At 43.2% G+C, this 18,905-nt stretch overlaps 1 protein-coding gene across 1 annotated transcript in view; it reads right to left on the bottom strand.

The window, feature by feature from the left end:
* Nucleotides 1–1,253: 1,253 nt before the first annotated feature.
* Nucleotides 1,254–18,905, bottom strand: part of csmd2 (CUB and Sushi multiple domains 2) — a 111,523-nt gene continuing 93,871 nt past the window's right edge. Inside the window, exons 49-72 of the mRNA XM_089023129.1 lie at nt 18,544–18,690; nt 16,434–16,622; nt 15,981–16,166; nt 15,703–15,897; nt 15,431–15,604; nt 15,168–15,341; nt 14,836–15,009; nt 14,073–14,261; nt 13,800–13,973; nt 12,687–12,869; nt 11,325–11,501; nt 11,064–11,243; nt 10,807–10,980; nt 10,551–10,724; nt 10,295–10,368; nt 9,960–10,071; nt 9,626–9,805; nt 8,822–8,887; nt 8,270–8,431; nt 7,629–7,741; nt 7,252–7,339; nt 5,934–6,066; nt 4,924–5,101; nt 1,254–4,690 (exon numbers count right to left, since the gene is read on the bottom strand). Of these exons, the coding sequence (XP_088879255.1) occupies nt 4,942–5,101; nt 5,934–6,066; nt 7,252–7,339; nt 7,629–7,741; nt 8,270–8,431; nt 8,822–8,887; nt 9,626–9,805; nt 9,960–10,071; nt 10,295–10,368; nt 10,551–10,724; nt 10,807–10,980; nt 11,064–11,243; nt 11,325–11,501; nt 12,687–12,869; nt 13,800–13,973; nt 14,073–14,261; nt 14,836–15,009; nt 15,168–15,341; nt 15,431–15,604; nt 15,703–15,897; nt 15,981–16,166; nt 16,434–16,622; nt 18,544–18,690 (3,578 nt within the window). The 3' untranslated portion in view covers nt 1,254–4,690; nt 4,924–4,941. The remainder of the gene's footprint in view (nt 4,691–4,923; nt 5,102–5,933; nt 6,067–7,251; nt 7,340–7,628; nt 7,742–8,269; nt 8,432–8,821; nt 8,888–9,625; nt 9,806–9,959; nt 10,072–10,294; nt 10,369–10,550; nt 10,725–10,806; nt 10,981–11,063; nt 11,244–11,324; nt 11,502–12,686; nt 12,870–13,799; nt 13,974–14,072; nt 14,262–14,835; nt 15,010–15,167; nt 15,342–15,430; nt 15,605–15,702; nt 15,898–15,980; nt 16,167–16,433; nt 16,623–18,543; nt 18,691–18,905) is intronic.

Below are 18,905 nucleotides of genomic sequence, written 5' to 3'. Positions count from 1 at the left end.
GAACTTCTCCGTCTTAAATGGAACTGTATAATGGAGCAGTTTTTTTTTTTTTGACAACGATACTAGTGCAGCGTGTTCTACCGGAAACAAATTCCTTGTGTGTTCTACATACTTGGCAATAAAGATGATTCTGATTCTGATTCTGATTCTGATTACAGTCTGCAGATTAACTCAATCACTACTATTCACGAAAATATGTTGCAATTTTTGGGGTGTTTTTTTTTTTTTTTTTTGCTGATAAAGCGCAAGCCATGGCCTCTGGCACTGTTTTTCCCTTCCACAATGGGACAGCATTTCCCTTTTCCCCATGTTAGCGCTTTGTTCCAGCTTCAGCTGTTGTTAAAGGGCTACATCAACCGTAATGTGTGTATTGGATTGCATTTTGGACAGCTGCCCTCATTTCAACCTTATAAAACTCCAGAGTCATATCATTTAGGAATTAACTCTGATCATAGAAGAGAGTCTACGGTTTCTTACGCTGCATTGAATGTTTCTGTAGTCCTAAAACTCAACATTCTGATGGTTCCTGGATTTTGAGTGACAATGACAAAAACCCTGGCACTGGATTGGACACATTTTTGCACATCGTCTGGCAGTGAATGAGTTAGTCCTTTTTAGGATCTGGCTCAGAGTATCAAAGTTAGACCATCCTAAAAACTGTTACCTCATACTGAGTCACAAATTGCTTTTATTTGATGAGAACCTTTCAAAAGCTTCATCGTCAAATCCATCAAAAGGGAAGTGAAATGACTGAATAAAAAAATAAAACGTCGCTACTTTTTACGTTCAACAGGAGATGTGAGACAATCGCTTTTCGTCAATGGATGTTACAGCTGCGTGTTTGCTTTCAACATTTAGCTTGGAGTAGACGTGCACATTCCACCATTATGTCCCTGATCCACTGCTGAAAGGACGCTTTGATCCTCTCCTCTTTCATATTGAACTGCTTCATGTCACAAAGAGGGTACAGAAAGTACTGAAGAATGAATGACTCTCTGTGTCTGTGTTGTCATATTATTTTATTTTATTTTTTTTTTTACTTTATATTACTTCCGGGTTGAGTGAACGCTGGGGCGTGTGGCCGCCACTGCTCACCCACAGAAAAAAATATCCTGTGACTGTAAAGTGTCCTTGAGAGTTTTGAAAGGTGCTTATAAATGAAATGTATTATTATTATTATTGACAGCTCCAGCAACAGGCTCCTCCGAGCTTTGCTTCACAATCAATAAGCAGGACAATAGATAGAACAGGTATTTTTTTCAGTGTTTTATTCCAAAAACCTTCAAAATAAGTTTCAAGTTCAAGAAAGTAGAATAAGCTTAGACATAATGCAAAGCATCATATACAGACGGATAAAATACATTTTGATATATTGCAGACAAGCCATGGTGGGTCTTCATATGTACAATACTGTAAACTTTTATGTACACTCTTTTTACATGTACAAAACACCTCTTTTTTTACTTTGTATATATTTATATCGATTTATGTAAAGAATTTTCATCGAGTCCCCACAAGCATTTGAACTACAATTATGGGAAAATGACGGCAATGTCACTTTTTTTCTTTTTTTTATATTACAAATGTATTTTCACAAAAATATATCTCTGTACAAAATTGTTCTTTTTTTAATTTTCCTATATTTTCCACCCCCTTTTTTTAGGCGACACGACATCGTTCTCTCCTTATCATTTGGTGGCCACTTCGTATATTTTGATCGATTTCGTAAAAGAAGGAAGAATGGTTTTTTTTTTTCTTTTGGTTTTGTATATTTTTTTCCCAGCTGGTTACAAAGGAGAGCACACAGAAAAGAACTTTGTGCGAAAACAAAAACAAAAAAATCTTGGATTGTTTGATACATACGGTACAAAGTGTTGCATCAAAATGTGCGATCAAAGAAAAAGAAAAAAAGGCAGCGCTAAATCGCAACCCGAACCACAGGAAATGGAGCGAACTCAACGGAAGTAGAGCACAGGATCTATTCCATTATAGATGAAATGGTGAGCTGAAGAAAAAAGCTGTGCCTTGGTGATAACAAAAAATGTGTGTCAAGGATGGACCGGGTCTCAGTATTTAAATATGCAGAGAACCAGGACAGGGCCAGATCGCACTTAAACCTAAATTCCACTTTCCTCCGAGAACTTCAATGCGCTTATTTTGACAAACCTTTGCGGGTTGACCCAGAACGGGGGTGCCGGATACATCGGTTGTGATCCTGCAGACTGCTCTTGAAACATATTACTTTTATTTATTTGTTTTATCAATGATTTTCATTTAAAGGTAGTAATCTCATTAAAACAGTACTGGATAGTTACTGCACTCAACCTGTTGCAAAAGTGCCACTCTTCCCCCATTCCATGCCTCCACGTCGGGTCTCTTGAAGGAAACCATCGACTGCCTTGCTCACAAATTACCGTATTTTCCGCAGTATAAGGCGCACCCAAGAGAAAAGATTTGTGTTCAAAAGATGACCATGTGCTTCATAATCCGGTGTCGCCTGTGTATGGAAAAGGTTTTAAAATATGTCATTCATTGAAGGTGCCTCTTCTAATGCGGTGCGCCCTATGTATGGAAAATGTTTTAAAATATGTCATTCATTGAAGATGAGCATTATACTCCCGAAAATACGGTACTTTATCTGCTTTATTTTTGTGTTTCGTTCATGTTTGGGGCCGTTATAGCTCTTGCTGGGTACCCTTGACCCAGAAAAAAAAGCTACATTCACACAATTTCTCATTGCTGCAAAAATGTTCAGTGTTGCCCCCCCACCCTGTCTGAAACTGGCATCACGCATAGAAGCGACACTGAGAACAAAAATGTTTAACATGATTGTGTTCTTTGGTTGATACTTGATCATCTCCCCAAAACGTTGCTATGACTAATCCAGCAAACAAAAAATGGAGGCAAGCACAGCACTGACATAAATCCATTTGGAAATAAAGATGCTTCAAATGAACACAAAAATCCCCCCTTACCCACCGCTAAATTGTAAATAAAATAAAATAAATGCTAAAAATACATCATTTCCATGCATTTTACGTTCAAATTTAGCAATCGAGACCCCCTGATCAAAGAAATTTTGAATTCAGCCAACTGGAGCGATCAATCCACTAGAATGAGGTCATGACAAGGCACTCTGATGAACATAAAGTGCTTTTTTTCTGTAGAGAGAAGAGGTTAGGGGAAAAAAATAAGCGGGACAAAGGTTCGAGTCTGATCTTGTCAACTGAGCACTTCCGTTTGCACACAAACGATCCAGTGGGTGATATGCTTCTTTTCACAATTGATTTCATTCCAGTCACGGGGGGGATTTCAATCAATTTAAAGAGACACAGACGACTCGCATGAACGAAAACAGCCACGTGGCAAGAAGAAATATTCAGAATTAAAACAAACCCGATCAAACTTTGGGACAGTGATTAGCGACGCTGCAATAGATAACGAAGGTCCTTCACTCCACTGCGAAGTCTCCGAGGTAATTCAATTGTTTCCTTTTTCCATCCATTCATGAGAAGAGCTGGCAAAGGCCTCTATTCTTCCATCGGTGGCGTTGCGATAAGTGAGGGCGGTAAAAGTAATAACGTCGGAAAAGCAATTACGAGCCCACAGCCACTCCGATTCCATGAACATTACAGTGATTGGCTTCAAAGGTGCAAATTGGGGAGGCAAACTAAGGATGGGAGAGACCATGTCATCATCAGTCATTCCGACAGATTTTTTAAATTATGTATATTTATTATAATTATATATATATATGTTTTATTTTATTATTGTATTTATGTATATTTATATTTTGTATTATTTTTTATTATTTCCTTATTCTATTTATATTTATATTTTGTATTATTTTAATTATTTATATTTTTGTATGATTATTTCAACCCTAATTATTTATATTAACATTATTGACATTATTCCAAATATATATTTTATTCATTTTAAATATCATTCTACCAATATGGGGGGTTCCATTTGCTTATTTTTTGTTTTTTTTTCCAGGAATTTTCAGTCACCAAATCAATCGTGCAGAATCGGTTGTTGGTTCATTGCCACAAATGAAGGAACTGAGGCAAGAATGGATTCGACTGGGAGAAAAAGAACAATTGTGACATCATCAGCGAAGCCTCCCTCCCTTCAGTACAACACTGAATTTGAAAGAGGAGGTCAAAACATTCAAAGAGATGATCTCAAATGACATCGAAACAAAAGGTACTGAATGGCGATGAAATTAAGCCGAGGGGGGTTCCGGTTGCAGACACCCACAAAAAAACCTACGCACCACCTAGCATGGTGAATTCAACACAAGGGTCATTAAAGACCTGAAAAAAAGCCCAAAGTTTGTATCCAACAGGACCGTCGCCGCATCCTCCGGCGATTGCACATTTGGGGATCAAACTTTTTAATGTCTCCGGAACAGTTGGTTAGGGGACGTAAGCGCCGTAAAGGGCGGACGCAAACACAAACAAACTCATGGAAAGCACAGCAAATCGTGACCGAGGTCTTGTGTGCTGTTAAGGTTGTTTAAGCCGCGGTTGCGGCCGGTTCAAGTCGTGAGCACAAAATTCCCTCTGGGGCAATCCGGGGGGAGGTACTTTCTCTTGGAATGCACTTTTCCCGGGGTCAAAACATTTCCTCGAGATGTGGTGAGAAGGTCACAAAAGAAGATGTGGGCACACCTTTTCCTCCCTCCCTTGAATGGAAGATTAATGGAGAACAGGTGGGGGATGTAGGGTGGGGGGGTATGACAACGGTAAGGCGCATGAAAAGAAAGGAACCGGGGTCAGGAGTTGATGAAATGATGACACAAGAAAGAACTCTTAGAGGTTATTTTATCAAAAATATTGCATTGGAGGCTTTGGGGGGTGGAGGGGGTCCACATTGCATCGAATGGACAACACGGGGGGTGTGGGAAGGGTTCCTTACCTGTAGGCGAAGTCGTGGCTATACGGCGGTGCACACCGTGCTGACTGTGAACTCGCTCTCGTTGGCCATGATGTCGGTGGGCTGAATGCTGCGATCGTACATGGGGTTCTCAAAGGTGGCCCGGCCGTTGGTGTTCTCGTGGCCCACGTAGCCATTGAAAGGGATGTTGGGTCTTCTTCTGCCGACGACGAGGGGGAGGGGGACATTATTAGCAAGCCGGATAAAACTGTTTCCAAAAAAAACATTTTTAATCCGACGTTAACTCATTCATTGCTATTCACAAATTTATTCGGCAATTGAAAATATGACATAGAGCACTTTTTGTTTTTAGAGCACGGGTTTTGTTTTTTCACGTTTGGGTGCCGATCAAGAGCTGGCCATGGCCTCTGGCAATGTATTTTTATTTTCCACAAGTGGGCAGCATTTCCCTTTTTTCCATGTTAGCGCTGTGTACCAATATGTATATATAGCATTGTATTTTGGACAGCTGACTTCATTTTTAGCTCGTACAACTCCAGACCCATATCATTGAGGAATTAACTCTTTTTTCTTCGATGAAAAAAGAGAGTCTATGGTTTCTAACATTGTATTGTACATTGTAACATAACATTGTATTGTAAACAACAATATATTGAATGTTTATGTAGTCCAAAAACTCAAGATTGTGTGGGTCCTGGAATTCAAGTGACAGTGACAAAAACCTTGGCAATCGAGTGGATACATTTTTTGTCTGGTGGTGAATGAGTTAATGAATAACTAGTTCTCAAATTTCAAGTCAAGAATAATGACTTATTTTGGTTTACATGGGAAAATTTGAAATTTTGGTTCGGACTTTAGCAAGCGTCATTACACTTGACGTGTTTGATTTGCTTTTGCGGGCCGAATAAAATGATGTGGCGGGCCAGATTTGGCCCCCGGGCCTTGACTTTGACACCTGTGCTTTCAACTTTATTTTCCGGGGAAATTAAGGACCCCTTCAGACGTAGAATAAGTAAAGCGCAAAGGCCCACCTGTGTTTGTAGAGGTACAGGGCGAAGCCGGCGATGATCATGGCTATAAAAGGCACTAGGATGGCTGCTGCCACTGAACTACTATTGGAGGCAAAGTTATAGGCTGCGTTGTCTCTACTGGGATCCAAACTCTCTGCAAGAAAAGACACAACGTCATCGAAAATTCCCAGACCACCAAAAAAATAAATAAATACGCCGATTGTTAACGGTTACACTGGCGCTGCCGGCAACGTCTGATTTTCATAATAGGTTGAGCAGACGTGACCTTTCAAAGTTGAGCCTCGCTGCTTTACTTTAATTTCAAAAGTCATTGTTGTCAAAATCACTCTTAGTTACAGGCGTGCCCCACTTTGAAGACATTTTCTAATTTCGAAAGGCGTGCGTGCGAGTGTTTGGCAACGGCGGTCGACTTGTTTGCGAGATCGGCCATTTTCCAAAATAAAACCCCAATAGAAACACATGTCAGTTGAGAAGGAATCCAATCAGTGGCTAACGTTGTCTGTGCCAATCATCGCTCTTGTTGCACAAGTGTGGACACACACACACACACACACACACACACACACGCACACGCACGCACACACACACACACACACACACACACACGGCGGCTTATTTCCAACACATTTTGAACCCGAGACGTGCAATCATATTGGCTATTCGCAGATTAGCGCACTTGAGCAGTATGAATGGCAAATTGACGGGTGGAGAGTATAACCCCGTCAAGCCCACTCGTTTTCAGCAGTTTTCACAGCCACCATTTTAGTCAACACACACTCTGGCTTGACTTCTGTTTCCTTTCATATATATATATATATATATATATATATATATATATATATATATATATATATATATATATGTGTGTGATATACTTTTGTTTACGTGTACATAATGGACGAGCAGCGTTCCAGATTTATGTGGTAGTGCAGGAAGAAGGATTTGCTGCACCAATAAATAAATAAATAAATAAATGGAAAAAAATAACAAATAGACACGTCTTGGAGTATTTTAGGTCGGGGACATGAGACAGAATACACGATTTAAGAGGATGAAGCAAGTCTTCACCTTGAACCTCAAAACCATATTTACAGTGTCTACAGTGGGATTTACGTCACAGAGCCAAGAGACACAACCATAAACAACACAAGCCCAACTACCCCTCGTGAAGAAATTTTGTGCCTCTATATTGCACGAGCACGTTTTGCTCGGTATTTGAGTATAAAAGTACAAAAGCCCGCGAGTACAAGACGGAAGGGCACAAAGTACACGGATCATTTGTTTGTTTGTTTTTATTCAAAGTGCGAAACTGACTTACCCAATCTCTGCAGGCCAAACTGCCCAAAGCCTTTCCCGCGGACAAATCCTTGGTACACAAAGGAGTTGGATGAAGAGATGTAGGACACCTACCGAGGGAGAAGGCAAAGGAAGACAGAAACATCCAATCACATCCAAGTGCCGCAAAAAATAAAAAAAGTGCAATATCAAAGTGTCAGTTGCCGGTGCACGAGAACGATAAAATATGTGAAAAAAGCAGGGGTGGTATGGAACGCAAATTTGTATCACCACAGCCTCGATTCTGATCGGGATTCAATACATTTAAATTGGAAAAAAAACTCGAAATGGGCCTTCCATCCATCCACCCTCGAGCATGTGCGTCGGGTTCACTGAAGCTGACCCCGAATGTGCACTTACGTGTCCATCAAGTGCCCAGTTGTCGATTTTGAACTTGTTGACAAATATCTCCACCGGGCCTCGGATCTGGTGAACCTGAAGCAGCAGCTGGGCTTCTTCTCTTCTATATGTCCCTGCAAGGGTATCATAGAGCAAAATGGATTGCAAAAAGAATCGATGTCCATTTAATCCCCGAAAGAGTCACTGATGGGGAAGGTACATTTCACAGCACCACGAATCCGCCTGGAACAGTAAAAAGTGCCGCATATTGGACATTAATGAGCAGATAATGCGTAAAAAAATATTGCCCAGTCAGCATTAATCGCGCATTGCCAATATTTTTTCCAGCGACACCCGAGCTCTTCAATACCGGTGCACACCAATTTCAAATGCATGATTTTGTATGTCGTGACAATATCGGGTCACCAGAAGTGATGAGACCTCATGAAAAATTAGCATTTTAACGATCACAGCTGCATAGCAAGTATGCCACGGGGGAAAGATGTAAAATATTTTCTGTTCAGCGACTGCAGTGATACTCTACATAAAAGAAGGGAGGGGGGGGTGAAATCTGCAGCTATTTCTTGCTAGTTGTTACTTCACGTCAAATGATCCGATCCATCAGTTTGTATACATTCAAATTCAACGTTTTGAGTACCGACCAGCAAGTTTGAGCTCCACGCCGCTGTGATCAAGTAACGTTGCGTTCACCCGGTTGCTAAAAGACTCAAAGGCGGTGATGCTGAGCATCGCTGGCTGCTTCTTCCCCAAATATTCATAGGATCCCCTCCAGAGTGAATTCTTTGCAAATACACCAGCAGGTACTGAAATATAGACGGAAGAGGGGGACACAATTAGAACATTTACCGTATTTTTCGGACTAAAGGCGCACCTTCAATCAATGGCCTATTTTAAAACTTCTTTCCATATACATAGGCGCACCTTCAACCAAAGACATATTTTCAAACTTTTTTCCATATGTAAGGCGCACCGGATTATAAGGTACATCGACAAAGAATGGCATGTTTTCAAAACATTTCCATATATAAGATGGACTGCATTATAAGGCGCACTTTCAACAAATGACATATTTTCAAACTTTTTCCATATTTAAGGCACACCAGATTATATGGTGCGTTGTTAGCTTTTAAACATAAATTGAAGGCCTTGAGGAAAAGAAAATACTCATGTTGCAAATCTAAATGACGTCTTACCAGGTAATTTGGACGGGGGCTCCTGTACCGTCCCGATGGGGCTCTTACCACTCGGACGGTTATCAGCTGGGTAACGGAACAAAATAATATCAAGTGAAGAAGATAAGTAAGATGATTTCTGCAATCCGACTTTGGTGCTGTAAACTCAAAGAAGAGACCCCAAACTGGTCCTGATTATATACAAACACTGAAAATAACAAAATATACGAATAATAATCATCAAATGAAAACCAAAATGGTGTATTCAATGTTTAATCTTAAAAATACAGTCCTCCGTAGCTGTTGCCCATTTGATATAACGTGTTCAAAAACAACTCTATAATTTCACTTCACGTCGTCCTTAATTGGAAGTAACAATCATCCAGACAGGATTATTACAACCGAGTGTCAATGGCTCTTATTTTTACCCCAATGCATTTAGACACTCAATTTGTCCGTGAGAACTTGTTAACGCTGCCTGGCTACTTATGTATAAAAGATACTGCCGCTCGGCAAATCAATGGTAAACATTGTACTTATCAGGTTATGTCCTCTTGTTAATGCCGCTAAGCTCGCTTTATGTGAGTGAGTGCGCAGAGTTTAATTGTGTGATGGATGGACCTTCCACCCGTGGCATGTGTCTGACTTTAAGCGGCTGTTAAGTGAGGGATTTATCAACATTAGGCGAATCTGCCGTTTTGTCCTCGAACACCATCCTACGAGGTTTGGTGTGTTTCTGCAACTTTGGTTGCGCAGCTGATGAAACTTTTGTGCACATTGAAATGAGAAATGAGAAATGTTCCCGAATCGTCAGATTATTTTTACCTGCGCAGAGAGGAGGCTTCCCGGTCCAGCTCCCATCCGACTTGCAGGTCCTGTGCTCTGATCCTCCGGCCAAGTAAAATCCGGCCTGGCACGTATATATCAGTGTGTAGCCAAGGGATGGCAGTTCAATGGCCCGCACGTCCGATTGGGCTGGCAGCTCGGGCTGGCTGCAGTGGTGAGCTGCAGACATAAAACGAGGGACGGCGGCGGGGCCGAACGACGGAGATAAGGCATTTGAGGCAGCGAGGAAGAACCGAGAGAGGTTCTCAGACTTGAGAGACATGAATGGAAACGGGCTGGTGATTTTTTTTTTTTTTTTTTCAAATGTTCTTACCGATGCACTCCGGCTGAAATCCACTCCAGGTGAGGTTGGGCAGACATGTGCGAGAAATGGATCCTTGCAGTAGGTAACCTTTTCTGCAGCTGAAGAACACTGTGCTGGTGATCTGGAATGTGAAAAACGTCATTGACAGTAATCCCTCACTATATCACGGTCCATCTTTTACATACTTATTTCCATTCTTCCATTCTTCCATTGACATATTGATGTATTTATTTATTATCATTGCATTGTGAATCATTTAGAGAACTTAGAGACTTAGACACTTAGAGAATGTCAATGGTCGCCGTGTCTGTACAGTTTGTACAGACACTTTACGTATCTGATACCTGATAGCCTTGACTGTTGTTCTGATTCCCGAATAGGGGGGTACCTGGCTCCGTGCAGGTGGTGTGAGTGGGATCTGCAACAAACGTAAAGTTGGCCTGATTTCATATTCATGTGAGCAATCTTCGGTGCGTCGGTGGTAGGGAATACATGCAAACAACAGAGGATTGGAGAATTTCAAGGACTGTGAGCTTGACAACTACGGTCAAGACTGAACTGAGCTGAAAACAACTGCCACCTACCTAAAACGCTACCTACCTATACAAGATGGCTGCGTTCCACTCCAGGTGCCATCGTATTGGCAATACCTCCTGGTAGAGCCCACCAGGATAAGAGGGGGGAAGCAAGAAAAGGAAACCGAGGAAAGGTAGGTAAAACCTCGGTCTTCCCTCCTCCCTTGGGCAGGCAAGCCTGGGTCTCCACAGAACACAGCTGCAAAAAACAACAAAGACCAAATGAGACACCAAAGCATCTTCTTGGGATTTAAATGAATACGTCTTCCGATCATTCTTACGGAAGCACTGCGGTTTTTCCCCACTCCAATTGCCACTGCCCTGGCAAGTTAACACGGTGGGCAATGACAGCTGGTAACCTTGGTTACAGGAGTAGCTGATGCTGGAGCCCCAGTTAAAGTCTGTGCCGACGACCTGTCCGTTTGGAATGATTGGCGGAGAACCACAGACAATTGCTGCAAGTGGAAGAAACGGATCTGATGAGCTCACGTCATACTCGCTCCGCCGCTTACGTCAACATTGGTTGAGGCGACGGTACCTTTGCACAGAGGCTTGGTGCCGTTCCAGGTGCGAGCCTTGGTGCAGATGAGGGTGGAGGCGCGGTCAGCATCCATGGTGAATCCGGGAGAACACTGGAAACTAACAGTATGGTTGTAGGTAAAATCATTGCCCAACCTCACTCCGTTTGCTGGAACTCCAGGGTCACCACAGTTGATGACTAGATGCACACACACAAAAAATGTATTCTATAAAATCAGAAAATGAAATATTTACTTGAGGTAAAAGGGCAGTTAATTACCAGAGCACTCAGGCATGTTACCAGTCCAGGTACCATTAATTGTACAATGTCGGGTGAGCAAGCCAGTCGAGTAGAAGCCGTCCCTGCAGGCGTACGTGATTGATTTGGAAAAGGTCAAGCCATCGTGGATGAGGATCTGGGCGTTTCGTGGGGTTCCAGGGTTTCCACAGTATATGACTAAGAGCAAAAGAGACAGGAGTTAGTTACAGGTCGACATCAAAGATCTGCATGCCAACTAGAGCTTAATTAAACCACTAGAATGAAATCAGTCCAGTGCCATATCTGACATTATTCAAGATTTAATTCAAGAATGTAAATTGTAAATGGACTTTATTAGTCAACGGGTCGTGCATTCTGAACTTTGACGATCAGACACAAGTGGAGCTTCTTGGCATCCCATCTTGCATCAGACAGCTTGGGCCCCGAGCGTCCGGGTCCTCCATAATGACCAGATGTGGTCTGGCCTTTGAAGCTGGTGCCATCTAATGACAGGCGGGTGACACCCGGGATTGAGGCAGCGGGAGGCGCGGTAGAGCGGTGGTGGCAGAAGGTGCGATGTGTTTGTTGTCGAAAGAGAACAAACACATGGGGCATGTCAAGGGAGAGAAATCGAACACCAACCTTAGTTTGGAGCCCTCCTTCATTACCCCGATTTCAAACCATTCATTGAAACCAACAAATTGCTGATTACCATTCCAGCCACTGACCCGTTTTCTGAACTCCAGTTCAACATTTTCACGATTATGACACGTAATGAAATACGACTTTTTTTTTGCATACTTATAGAATTCAGTCAATACAATATTCAACTCTGATAATCCAAAACATGCAGACGCTGTGCACATTAATGACTTCTTCTCCATTTGACACATTTAATTTGACACCGCTTGTCAATATCTGCAGTGCAGTAGATCCAAATCAAGCACCCCCCTCCCCCCCGCCTCCTTCCCTGTTAGTCTCCTCCAGCTATGCTTTTCAAATCCCAAGGCATTTCCTGACAGGTTGGGCTGTGAATCCCTCGATCGCCTTATGGGTCTGCCGCCCTTGGTCTCAAGTCAAATATGCGTCAAGAATATCTTGGCAGTGCATGCGGGAATGCATCCAGATTAGATTGGTTATCGACCTCGAGGGTTTGCTTTTGGTGCACAAAGCAAGCTTTGCTTCATGCTCACAGTGCCTTCGCAGATTTCTTTTTTTTAAACTTAAATTACGTCAGAATTCAAAATTAACTTAAGTTAAGCACTCCGCAAACAGTCAAATATGTCGCCTATAATGAATCGCGATCCTCAGGATAACGATAACCAATGAGTATTTTGTATTGCCAGTAAAGACAGAATTGAATTGAAAATCCGCATTTCATACCATGGCACTCAGGTTGGGTTCCCAGCCATGTGCCGTTCGTCAGGCAAGTACGTTCTGGGGAACCTTTCAGCGAGTAACCTGGCTCACAGCTGAAGCGCACCGCACTGCCCATCGTGAATTCGTCGCCCAAGCGGATGCCGTGCACTGGAACGCCCGGATCCCCACAAAGACCGGACGATTCACCTAAGGAAGCAGAAAACCGGATTAAAAAAATAAATAAAAAGCTGCAGAATCCTTTTGATCGATATTGCGCTTCAAATATTATGGCTCCCATACAGTCATTTATTTTAAATGCAGCCAACCCCTTTGTGTCCCACTGATGACTATGGATTTCGTAACAGGGCCCATTGCTTCTGCATCCTTATTACATAACGCTCATGTTTATGGCGGCATTCAGACGCCACAAACATGACACAACTCTTCATAATGCGGCTGCATTTATTGCTTTCTTCAGAGAAACAAAATAAATACAAAAATGAAGTGAACGCACAAGGTTGCTTGTGTATTGTTGGCGTCAAAATGCTAAATAAATACCACTTTGTACCCGTGTGTCATAAGTCATCTCGACTGGACTTTAATGGTTTCATCGATGTTAGCATGTTGACATTTGTGGATTTCACGTTGAATGCCCGCATTGGTTGTTTTAACGCGAGATTTTACAAATCAATGACATCAAGGAGAGTGGCATTGCAGGAGCCTAACATCTTTATGGAGCTTCATAAACAGGCCACGATCTAGCCTTTCTGCTTTGCTGCGGCTAATATGAGTGGAATAAAACGGTTTTATGAGGGGCACTCTTTTTTGCCCTTGAGGCTTGCCCCTAAAATTCCGTATTTGGCAGCCAAGTACTGAAATGAAATATGTAAGGATGAGCAACTACTCATATGGTATCTGTATCAGGCCATTGGAGCCTTATATCAAGGTATCGTGTATCGTCGTAGATATCAACCACCGATACTTAAAAGCCAAGGATAATAAAGCAAATACTAATACTCGTATGTGTCGAATAAATAAATACTCCTTGGAATGCTGTTATTTACTGGCATCGAAGGCACAATTTTTAGTTTGGACACTTTAGGTTGCAAAGTCGCCCCAACTGGGAGTCATCGGTACCAGAGCAATGTGGCGGTGAGCCGCTCCATTGCGCATCCAGCTGGCACATGCGCGTCGTGTTGCCGATGACGGTGCGCTGGCCGATGCAGCTGTAGCGGATGACTGAGCCCACGGTTCGACGATCGCCCGAGATCTGGGCATAGGGGGGTATGCTGGGGCGGTCGCAGAGCACCACTGTTCAAATGGAAAGAAGCCAGTTAGTTTGGAAACGTTAAATGCAGATGGTAAAAAAATACCACCAAGTTACATAAAGTCGCCACCACGGGTACTCACAAAGGCACTTGGGAAGGGAGCGGTCCCAGCTCCCGTCGCCTTGACAGGCAATGGAGCTTGTCCCAAGCACGTAGTATCCGGCATTGCAGCGGTATGACACGGTGGTCTGGAAACTGTAGCGATGCGGCCCACTAGGTAAAACTTGCCGGATGCTGTTCTCCACATGACCTGGCTCAGTGCAATTCACAGCTAGGGACACAATCACCAGACAGGAAAATCTGACTGTTCAGTGACAAACATTCAAACGACAACGAAACACGAGCATCCCAAAGGCAGGCGGTGTTTGGCGGCTTTGCTGTCACGACTCGCATTGCTCGTGATTAGCGAGAGCTCAGCGTGTTACGGATGAGCCGGCAGACTCAAATCATTATCTTTTTGTCAAACTGACTCACACTCCCGCTCCCGGAGTAGAAAAGCTCAAGGTTCACGATGTAAAGGTGAGAAGAAATCAATCATCGCTCCAATGTTCCCTCTCCCATCTCAGAACGAGAGCGCAGAAGGCGGTGTACCAACACAATATGCTCGCAGTGTTCTAATTGATGTGATAAATCTAATTTACAGAGAGACCTTTAATCTACTCGGAACCGCAAAGCCAGCGAAGAGAACGGTGTCCCCTCCTTCTAAAGTGTCACTCACTTCACTTTCTAGATCGGTACGCTCAAAATTGCCCGATGTAAGCAACCCGAATAGAATCGAGAATGTATTCCCCCGACAAGACGTTCACAATTTGTACATGCATGTCGCCTATGGCCTTGTTACTCACTTTTGCACCGTGGAAGAGGATTACTCCACTGCCCGCTGGCCTGGCAGGAGGACTTAATGGCTCCCTGAAGAACATATCCGGTATTGCAGACAAAGCGGACACCATCGTTCAAGCTAAAGTGGCTCCCATGGGTCATGCCAAAGGTGGGATTACCGGGATGCCCACATGTGATAGCTGGGAAAAAACAAAGAAAACAGCAACTTTCAGTTAAGCTGGTCAAGGTCATTTAACTAACTAAGGTGACACGGATCATTCTCAGAACATATTTTGGCTGCCGCAGTCCTTTCATGGTAAAACCTAAGGATCAATCTCTTTGAATTGTGGCTACTTACAAACACAGACTGGGGTCTGCCCGGACCAACGATGATCCTGTTGACAGATCCGCACAGACACGCCGATGAGACGGAATCCCGGGTTGCACTGGTACACAACGCTGCCGCGATAATTATAATTCTCCCCGTTGATTTGGCCATTCACAATTGGCTCAGGGCTGCCGCAGTGGCCAGCTAGGGGGGAAAATAGTAATTTGCATGGTATGATGCCCCCCTCCTAGGACGTTAGCTTCGCATTGGCTGCGTTTTGTCGGCGGACTTACCCAGACACTGGACTTGTGTTCCGCTCCAAAGTCCGTTAGACATACACTCTCGAACACGGGATCCGACCAAAGTGTAACCCGTATTGCAGGAAAAAATTGCCGTGGCCCCGTACACCATCAACGTTCCGATCTTGTTACCGTTTGGTGGGGTCCCGAGGTCGCCACAGGAAATAACTGCAAGCAGACATCCGGATGGTTTTAGAATCGAACTCTAAGCACCCTTTGGATGCCCGAAGGAAACAAAAAGATGTGGACGCCAGCTTCACACTCACTATCACAGACGGGCCGGGGATCCGGGTAGTTCCACGTGCTATTGGCTTGACACTGAATGACCCTTTGACCCCTGTAGTAATATCCCGGGTCACATATGAGCATCATGATAGCATCGTATTGGTTCTGGGTTCCGTAGATTAATCTCCATCGCCCGTGCTCAACCGCAGAGTGGCCAATATCAGGGCAGCTCACCGCTGTATCAGAAGGAAACCGGCGGCAGTTTACTTCATTTCCTACTTTCGTACAACACCTCATAAAAATTCCATGACGCACTTACGGACACATCTGGGAGGGGCTTCAATGGGACTCCACCTTCCGGAGTCCTGACAGACCAATGTGGTGGTGATTGGCCCGGCCAGTCGGAATCCAGGATTACACCGATAAGTAGCCCTGGCTCCTAAAGAGAAGTCCTGACCCACAATGCTACCATTGACAGGAAGGAGCGGCATTCCACACGATGTAACTGGCACAGGAGGAAAATGAAATAAAATGGCAGACATTTTCAAGATCATCTGCAAAAGCAAAATTTCAAAATGTCATACAGTTAGATTTGGAATACTGTTTAGAGAGTTGGATTGAGGGAAGCTGTTTAAATGCTGCTGGAAAAGGTGGTGGGCAGGGTGCGGAGGGTCCACTAGCACCCCTATTATATTCAACTGAATAATCCAAACAGCTATCCGACTCCTGATCCAATTTTCTGTACATTTTCCAAATATGGTTTGATCGTTACCTTGGCAGAGTGGCACTGGTGCATTCCACTGATAGATTCCCTGGGCACTGCGGGTGCAAGTGGCGCTGCTTTGCCCGATGAGTCGGAAGCCTTGGTCGCAGCTGAAACGAAGAGTGCTTCCCAACTTGGTGCCTGTCAGACTATGCACGGTGCCATTTACGGGGTAGTTGGGCGGACTGCAGTAAGCCGCTAAGTAGAATAATAAAAATACATAAAATTAATAGTACTGTATAAGGCCAAACAAGAGATCATACAATAACAATGCGAAATGACGCAAGTGATTCACAAGCTAATAATTCAAGCAACAGGTCATTTGAGAAAATAAAACTAAAAACCACTGGGTGTAAGGTGAAAACAGCTTGTTCCACGACGGTTCATCACATGAACTACAGACAACTCCAGTATTTACCACAGGCGATATTCCGATATTAAAGACATTGACTGGTTAACCGCGCGCTCCATTGGATGGCCCTTTTTTTCCCTGTCACTCAGCCGATGAGTGACATCTCGGGAGCTCATTGAAATTCTTCACTTCAATCAGCATCAATCTCATTTGCCTGCCTTTCCGTTACCTCGACACCTCCTCTGCACCCCCCTCACCCTCCTGCTCTCGTTTGCCTCAGAGAACATGTCTTGTCTCATTTCAATCAGCCCGGCAACTCAAAGAAGTCAGATCGACACCGGCAGGTGCGAGGAAAGGAATGGGTAATAAGGGTGGTGGTGGGGGGGTATGAAGCACAAAAGAGATAAGAGGGATGATAGTCGAAGGCACATGATGAGGTGAATGGAGGCCATGATGGGAACGCGCAAGGGGGGGGGGGGGGGGTGCCTGTTGCTCAGGCAAGAACCGGCGGATGGCAAAAGCACACAGGACATCAAATCTGGCGCTACCCGTTTCTCCCTCGCCGTCACGATACTTTTCGTGTTGACCATTGCTAATTGTCGCTTCGTCGCAATCAATCTATCCATCTGTCATGGAACCCGCTATGGCAAACTCAATCACCGGTGAGGAGAAATTGAATGATGCGGCAAAGGGGGAAAAAAGTAGCAACACCTGGCCAAGGAACCGGAAAAATCACAGAGCCCTACAAAAAATAATTAGTCAATTTAACAGAATAGTGTTGATTAAGATCTTCTAAATATTTAAACAGTGATGATTCATTACCGGCTTTACCGATGTCACAAAAAAACAACAATGGACCCGTTCAGGAAACCATAGAATAATTCTTCTTCAGATTAAATTTATTCGTAGCCACGTTCTGCAGATGTTCTTGTTGGAATTATTAACTCATTCACTGCCATTCCCGAATTTATTCGGAAATTAAAAGTACGACGTGGAGCGCCATTCCCGAATTTTTTCGGGTTTTGGTTTATATTACAGGGGGTTCAGATAAAGCCCTGGTCAGACCTCTGGTGTTGCATTAACTGTTGTTCTTCCTGGTTCAGCTCTCCATTTGTATAGTCTAAATATTAAATCAGCAGGAAGCTAGAGGATGTTCTCCAGGGGAGAAGCTAGGCCAAGGGTCAGAGAGGCAAGAGCGCGCTCAAGCGCGCGTCTCAAACATTTATAAACAACAGGAGTGATGTCACTTTGGAAAGGACCTATCATCTGCTAGATACAATCATGAATATTTATGATTAGACTGAAACATGATAGCTAGATTCCTATACTAAGTACAAGCTGAGTACATGTATACTAATTAACATATACAGCATAACATTAACATATATGTACTACATACATATATGGACTTACTAATTGATAAGAATAAGTAGAAATGAAATAACAGCATGTGTATATAACCAATTCTAACATCTGGTAATGTTTTTCCCTCACATGAGGGGGACAGCATGTGCTTTTTGTACAGCCGCCCCATTTCAAGATCAGATAACTCCATATCCATATAATATAGGAATTAACTATTTTTTTCTGATTAAAGAAGAGAGTCTAAGGTTTCTTACACTGCATTGAATATTTATGTAATCCTAAAATGCAATATATTGTGGTTCCTGCAATTTGATTGAAAATGACAAAAACCCTGGCACTGGAGTGGACACATTTTTGCACATTTCTGACAGTGAATTAGTTCAAATTAAAGGCGCATCATACCTGAATAGCGTAGACGGAAACCTTTGTGACTGGTCGTGTGGTCGAAAGACCAGTGCAGATAGACTTTGTTACTGGAGCTGGTAATGCTGAGCGGGCTGGAGTAGTTTCCGCTGAGTGTGATCAGAAGAGGACTTTGCCTTGAGGGACCTGAATGAAGAGACAGTGGGACAAAATGAAAAAGCCAAAACTATAACTTGTATGACGTGTTTGTCTGCTTTTAGTTGCAAAAATCAAAATGTACTTTCGTTCCTAAATGAACAGGCGAAAGCCCGTTCGGTAATTGATTTGGCAGCCCCAAGGTTAGTGAATGTCTGCTCATTTTTTTACTTGGCTAAATAAATAAACAATAGAAAGCAAAAATA

Source organism: Hippocampus bargibanti, linkage group LG20 (assembly GCF_051943395.1).
Source record: "Hippocampus bargibanti isolate YZ-2025 linkage group LG20, ASM5194339v1, whole genome shotgun sequence".
In the NCBI taxonomy this organism is placed as follows: domain Eukaryota; kingdom Metazoa; phylum Chordata; class Actinopteri; order Syngnathiformes; family Syngnathidae; genus Hippocampus; species Hippocampus bargibanti.
The sequence above is the reverse complement of the archived record's forward strand: the minus strand, read 5'-3'. Positions and strand labels throughout refer to the sequence as shown.